Source organism: Euprymna scolopes, chromosome 21 (assembly GCF_053919585.1).
Source record: "Euprymna scolopes isolate OS-2025 chromosome 21, ASM5391958v1, whole genome shotgun sequence".
Taxonomy (NCBI): Eukaryota; Metazoa; Mollusca; class Cephalopoda; order Sepiida; family Sepiolidae; genus Euprymna; species Euprymna scolopes.
Window position 1 is genome coordinate 849,759 of NC_136502.1, and position 7,713 is coordinate 857,471.

At 40.5% G+C, this 7,713-nt stretch overlaps 1 protein-coding gene across 1 annotated transcript; it reads left to right on the forward strand.

Annotated features, from left to right (window-relative positions):
* Window positions 1–5,619: 5,619 nt before the first annotated feature.
* On the forward strand, window positions 5,620–6,423 carry LOC145243044 (uncharacterized). The gene has a single exon (XM_080106152.1). It carries the CDS (start codon window positions 5,620–5,622, stop codon window positions 6,421–6,423), a length of 804 nt encoding a protein of 267 aa, XP_079962278.1.
* The last annotated feature ends 1,290 nt before the right edge of the window (window positions 6,424–7,713 follow it).

Here is a 7,713-nt window from a genome sequence, read left to right on the forward strand (position 1 = left end):
GTTTTGACCAGGAATATATCTCTCTGTAAACATTCGCCTGAATAAACCTTTTCTTTGTTGCATTAAAAAAAAATTTCCTGTCCTTTTCTCTCTTACTTTCCCTCTCTAAACAAGTATGGCGGCCTGTTCCACAAATCCCAAAACCTCAACATGAAATATCTCCAGAAAAAAAACTTGAATAAACCTAGAACCCCATCTTCCAACGTAGACCCCTACTATCATGTCTCCTTCTCCAACATCAGGGGTCTACGTTCCAACCTTCCAGAGGTTGAAACCCAATTACAAGAGACAAATGCGGACATATTTCGAAGCGAAACTGGAATAGGGCCGACCACTTCCCTAGACGAGTTCATAATTAATGGATACTCTAACTTAACATCTAAATCTTCACCCCAAGATCGTCATGGGCATGGACTATGTACCTACATTAAAGATGGCTTCCCGTGTGGAAGGGATATCTCTAGAGAAGATCCTAATTTACTTAATATGTGCTTCCAGGTAGCACTTGCTTACACCACTGCATTTATATTTGCCCTCTATCGGCCCCATAACAGCAGAGTTACTATCTTTAAGAGTATATCTGAGAAAATAGACCACATCCTGTCTGCACATCCCTCGGCTAACATTCACATCTGTGGTGACTTCAACGTCCATAACATGAAATGGCTGACCCACTCAAGACAGACGATGAGGGGAGGTTCTGTCATGATTTTGCCATTGCTTATGACCTCACTCAGATTGTTCGCGAGCCCACCCATGTGCCTGATACTACAGGTCAGTATGCAAGCCTCCTAGACCTTTTTCTCTTCACTTCCCCTGAGCTATGTTCATGTTCCGTTCTTTCTTCTCTAGGATCCTCCAACCACTCCGTCGTATCAGTTAAGATAAAAATGAAATGTAATAAGTCCCCAGACATATCCCTCCACCGTACTGTATATCGATACTCCATGGCTGACTGGGATAGCTTCCGTACATTCATATCTGATCTACCTCTGCATTTCATGTTTAAAAAGGATGTGTCATCTATAGTATCAGACCTGACCGAATGGTTAATTATAGGCATAGACTGATTTATACCATCGAAAAAATTCCAACAAAAACGTAACAGCCAGCCATGGTTCTCCCCAGAATGTGCTGCTGCCATCGCGCACAGAAATCACTTTCCATAGCTACCAAAGTAATAGATGCACTGAGACTAAAGCTGCTTTCAGGAACGCCAGCAACCACTGTAAAAGAGTAATAAAAATGCAAGAGAGCTATATGCTCAGTCCGTTAAATCCAAAGTAGCTAATCAGCGGCGTGGTTCCCACCAAAAAAGATCCTGAACAGAAGTGTGCGTCCTATCCCAATCATTATCAATGTACCAGAGGTCATCTAGTCAGCATCAGACAAGGCCAAACTATTTGCCAAGAACTTTGCAGCTAATTCTACTCTATGCGATCAAGGCCATCAACTCCCCATATTTCCTCCTATAACACAGAACACGCTAGGTAACATACAAATATCTGTGCATGAGGTCGCCAAGCTAATCAAGAACCTTAATTCCAGTAAAGCAACTGGCCCTGACGGTATCCCAATTATAGTGTTAAAAAAGCTTCAACCAGAACTTGCTCCCATACTTACGAAACTGTTTAAGCGTTGTCTTAAGGAGAAGCGCTTTCCAACACCCTGGAAAACCTCATCAGTATGCCGTGTATTTAAGAATTCGGGTAATAAGTCATCTCCCTCTCAGTACAGACCAATAAGTCTCCTGTGTGTCATAAGTAAGCCATGACATCAAAACATCATATCAACAAACGGGGACCTAAATGTTTTCACTGTGGAAAAAATGGACATATTAAATGTGACTGCCGTTTACTTGAAACAAAGAATGTTAAGTCGAACCCTCCAAGAAAGAAAGTTTTCTTTACTAAGAAAATACAGGACAACTCCAGCGACTCTGGTGAGGGTGAGTGTATTGGACTTTTTACACATCATGCATTATTGTCTAATGGAAAAAGGAGTGACTGGATTGTGGACTCTGGAGCCACATGTCATATGTGTAGTGATATTGAAAAATTTTCTAACTTTCGAAAACTAGATGTAGCTGAGGAAATAACCCTTGGTGATGGATTCTCAGTTGAGGCAATAGGAACAGGAACAATAGAGCTAAAAGTGGGTGTACCGGACGGGAAACACCAGAAATGCAGGTTGTATGAGACCTTATATGTTCCAAAATTGTCCTACAATCTTTTGAGTGTGTCCAGAGCCACTAAATCTGGAAAAACCTGTATCTTCAGTGACTCAAATTGTCAATTTTTAGATAACAAGCAAAAGGTGGTGGCTACAGGTTCCAAAATTGGGAACCTTTATTATTTAAACTGTTCTGATATAAATGAATCAACCCATGCAGCAAACTCCTGTTTAGATGGTAACACAAAGGAGGAGATTTGGCATAGACGCTTTGGACACCTTGGAGAAAAGAACTTGCAAAAACTAGTAAAGGACCAACTAGTTACTGGCCTTGACTATAATATAAACAAGGAAATTAAGTTTTGTGAGCCTTGCTTGGATGGAAAACATCATCGTTCATCGTTTCCAAAATCTGGAGGAAAGCGAGCAACTCAGCTTCTTGAAATTGTGCATAGCGATGTTTGTGGAAGGATAGAGGCAAAATCGCTTGGTGGTGCTGAATATTTTGTCACGTTCATTGATGACAAATCCAGATTTGTGTGGATATATGTGCTCCAAAACAAACGAGATGTCCCCCAAAAATTCAGTGAATGGAAAACTATGGTGGAAAAGTTCACTGGTAAAAATATAAAGGTTTTACGAACCGACAATGGAGGAGAGTATACTTCAAAAGAATTTGAAAACTACCTGAAGAAGGAGGGGATTAAGCACGAGTATACTGTTCGATAAACACCAAAACAAAATGTGTTCATAGTAATTTTTAAAACCTTTCTGGATGTCGCAGGCTCCGGTGATGAGGTATGTGTCCCCACATTTTTATTAAATGACTTCCACTCATTTTCAACACAGGTTACTCTATATTGTCTGATATTGCCTATGCTGTTGAAAATGTTGATTGATTTTTTTCCCAACCTACAATGGAACTACAATGTAAGTCTGTAAAAAATATCCTTTATTACCTACATGATACATAGAAATATGGTTTACTATATGGCAAGGAGAAGGCAATCAAGCTCCTGGGGTACTCAGATGTAGATAGGGCTGGTGATCTAAATTTTGATCAGAGATCGACCTCAGAGTATTTGTTCAAATTAAATGACTGTCAGCTGGAGAAGCAAAAAGCAAAACGTGCTGCATCATCAACAGCCGAAGCAGAATGTGGCATTGGCAAGTGCGGCACAGGAGGCGGTATAGATGCAGCGTCTAAGGCGATTTAAAATGAGCTTCAATCGAACCAACACTCAGTCAATGACATACATGACAAAAAGTCTACAATATAATAAGGAGCCAAACATCTTAACAATAAGTATCGTTATATCCGAGAGCAAATGAAAAAGAAAGCTATCAAACTGGAGTACTCAGTCAGTACATGATAGCCGATGTCCTAACAAAAGGACTTGTGAGCACAAAATTTGTGAAGCTCAGAACTGTTTGGTGTTAAACTGGCACAATAATTCCAACAAGGAGGTTGAAAATAATCTGGGTGAATTATCTTCCTTTGACCATGTATGTAGGAACTACAAGACTTAACCAACAAGGTAAAATTTAGCAGTGAAACAGCAGGATTCTTCCTTAATGTCAGCAAGACAAAGATAATGAAAGTAACAATCCTGAGGATGAGGAGTCGGTTCATGGTCTACTTGTGTTGCATGGTTGGTATTCTGCTCAACCACTTTGTCCAGCACCTCTTTCCCTTAAACTGAAACTTCTAAATAAAATAAAAAGGCAGTTCAATCAAAAATTACGATTAAACCAGGCTTAAACTCAAACAAAACCAATTTGCCTCCTTCCTTGAGGCTTGCATTCACGAATATCTGCAGGCTTAGAACTAATTTAGATGATGTTGAATTATTTCTCCAAGCAATATCTTAGCGCTAAGTGAAACTAACCTACACTCCTCCATCCCCTCTAACCACTTTAATATACCTGGTTATCTCCCACTTTACTGTAAGAACTCAGACATATGCACAGACTTGGAGTCTATATTCAAAACACCACCTCCTTGACTAGAGAAACAAAACTAGAATTAGACGACCAGGTCTTTAAGTGCTTTAGACTTAACATGCAACATAACATTAGCAACTTATATTTTCTCTACCGCTCTCCCTCGACCTAGGACTGTACTTGCTATATATATATATATATATATATATATATATATATATACGAAAGACATTTACTGCGGGTTAACAGTTGAGGACACTTCTGGTAGCTGGGGCTTCCAGTAAGATGGCGTTCTGGAAATAAAAGGTGTTTTAAACTACTCCGAGTCAATCTCTTTCCTCATATCTCTTCCACAGGACATCCTGGTCTCTACTCACTCATAATGATATTAAATAAGTATCTGCAAGGTAAGACAAACTTTTTTATTGTCACACTCACAAATAGATAAACTTTGCTTATATAAATCACATACATAATCAACCATATCTCTGACAGGATAAATACAGCACTCTCCTTCAATACTAGTGCACAAGTACATGTATTTTGTGACTTCAATGTCCACCACAGTAATTGGCTTGGATTCTCTACTTACACAGACACAGCTGATAGCATAACGCATAGCTTCTCTATCTCATTGCCTATTACAGATGCTACATTTCTGACACGTTAGCAAGATCAGCATGCCTCACTTCTAGATCTATTTCTGACCACAGTTCCCGATGATGGTGTAACAATTGTCCATAGTCCACTCGGAACTGCTGATCACGCTGTGATAATGGTAGAAATTGCCCTAAATTCTCAACCCAAAACTGAAGAGCCATTGCTCAAAACAACAAGGTATTATAAGAAGGTTGACTGAGAAGCCATCAGGGATCTATAGTGAGCCGTTTAGACCTGCCAAATTTGCTTTGTCTGGATCAAACACACAGACACAGAACAAGCTGCGTGCAGTAGCACACACGCATAGAGCAGAGCACGCGCAAACATAACATAACTTTGACACGCGTATATTTCCGGTGACCTTTGACATAACCTTCCGTTTACGTCCTTTTTCTCTCTCTCTCTCTCTCTTTTTCGCTTGACATCAAGCCATGCACACAATAAACCACGCGCTTCATAAGCATGCACTCAGAGAGCGACAGCAATAACATGAGGTAGGCTTGTATATTTTTCACATAAATATTGTTACTTGTAAGATGCATACATAGAGAGCACACAATATGAACAATTCAAGACTCGGAGAATGTGGTGAAATCAGATGAACTCTCCCATAAGCATCCGTTGATTATCTCCCTTTCCTACTTCCTGTACAGGCCCCTTCCCTTTACCCTGATACCTCCTTTTTCGAGTCTCCTCGTGGTACGCACGCTTCTCTCATGGACTCCTCATGTGAGGATTTAGTTCAATAAAGCTCACTTGAGCAGTTACTCCACTCTTTGCCTTATTCTGTTCTCGTTGGTCACTCTTTCATTACAATTTATTGAACTAAATCCTCTCCTCACTATGGAGAAATATTTAAAACCAGAACGGCTACTTCTAGATCCCAGCCAACCTGACGCCGCAGATATCTGGACACATTGGAAAAAATCATTTGCCATCTTTCTCGATGCTGCCGGTGAAACTCAACAAACTCCTCTGACTGACAGGCTTAAATTCAGCCTCCTCATTAATCTCGTCTCTCCAACTATCTTCAAAAATATTTCTGACGTGGACTGTTTTAATTCCGCGATGGACATACTGGACACCATTTTTATACAGTCTAAAAATAGCATCTTTTGTAGGCATCTTTTGGCCACACGCCATCAACAAACGGACGAAAGCATCGACCAATATTTACAGTCGTTAAAAACCCTTGCCAAGGATTGTGAATTTCGTGCCGTCTCGGAGACGCAAGCGAGAGATGAATACGTTCGAGACGCTTTCATAAATGGAATTTCATCGAACTATATTCGACAAAGACTCTTAGAGAATGGGTCGCTGGACTTAAAAGCCGCTTACAACCAGGCACTCGTTATGGAAACGGCTCAGAAACAATTAGCATCCTATTCTCGAACGAATGCCGTAAGCGCGTCTACCCGAGCCGAGGAAACAAACATCACCCCACACTCCACACCCGAACGGATTGTAGCTGCTGTCGCACGCTGTTACTTTTGTGGAAGAGGGAAGCACAACAGATCTGAGTGTCCCGTGCGAAACGCCGGCGTTTCGCGCGGGACACTCAGATATCAGACACTGATATCGTTACAGACATCCAGAAAGAGAGAAAGGATTGTGAATTCATTGTCCAACATCACAGCAAACCGGTGAATATCAAGGTCGATGCAACTATGTCTATGATTGATGGTAAGATGCATAGTCTTATATCTGGTTTGGGTGGGGCATTTTGTTGCTTGTGTACATACAGTAAAGAACAATGTCATGATTCTGTCTGTATCACCACTGGTTTCAAAATTGATCGTTCCTTGGAACAAACACTAGCCCTCTGTGAGAAAGGAATCCATCTTCCAGAAAACCGAAAGGTTGGTGATTATGATGATCGCAAAGGTATCACCCAGGATCCTATTACCATCGAAGATATCAACAACTTGCATCCTCTCCATAATTTGCTGAGATGCTTTGGATGGATCTTCAAGATTTGTTATCATGCCACTGCAGGACATTATTCATGGTCAGAAGCAAAGATGGACGTATCCAACCGTATCGCTAGAACATTGGCATTTCTAAAACAAGCGAAGGAACAGATCCAGACCAAGGTAAAGGAAGAGACATCAATCACCATGGAGAAACCTGATCCAACAGGTCACGGGGGTACGTCTACGACAGGAAATGTGGCGTCACTTATGCTCAATACTAGCAACAGAAGGTTGTTGACTGATGGAATTGATAACACCGAATTGAAGTTAAAGATTGACCGCATTATACTTCGTATGGTGGTTATTCTAACGATAAACAACTCAAACAAGAACGTCAGGGTTGCTGAATTTTAGGAGTTTTGCCGTGAAACATACCTTCTTGTCAATAAAATATCGTGGATTCAAATCAGTCCAAGTGCACACGTTGTTCTTGGTCACAGTGCAGAACTTATTGAACAGAACGACGGCAAAGGTTTGCTGAACTTTACGGAGTGTGGCATCGAAGCAAATAACAAATTCCTAAGGCAGTATCGAATGAACTATGCACGGAAAACAAGTCAATTTGACAATTTATCCGATTGTATTAACAGACTGTGGGATAAAAGTGACCCTATGGTGTTGAAAGTATGTGAACGACTACAGTGCACTCATTGTAAAGGAGCAGGTCACACAATACGAAGCTGTGATGAGTTGAAGGAAGCACTTCATCAATGCAACAGCGAATATGAAGCACTAGTTGCCTTCTTGTCTTACTGATTCTTTTTATTTAGGGTCTATTTTGTTCCAAGTTACGTTATTGATCATTCTATTCATAGTTCATTATGTTTTTCAATATTGAATTACAGTGCGTATCGAATCGTTATTACATAGCTGCGGATTTATTATGAACTTTCTTGCAAATTCTGTTCAAAAACGCATTCTTAGGCCTTTTACGTCGAAAAACCTGTTTCCTGGAATGTTGACC

Coding starts and splice junctions, on each gene's coding strand:
- LOC145243044 (XM_080106152.1), top strand. CDS start 5,620: ATGGAGAAATATTTAAAACCAGAACGGCTACTTCTAGATCCCAGCCAA.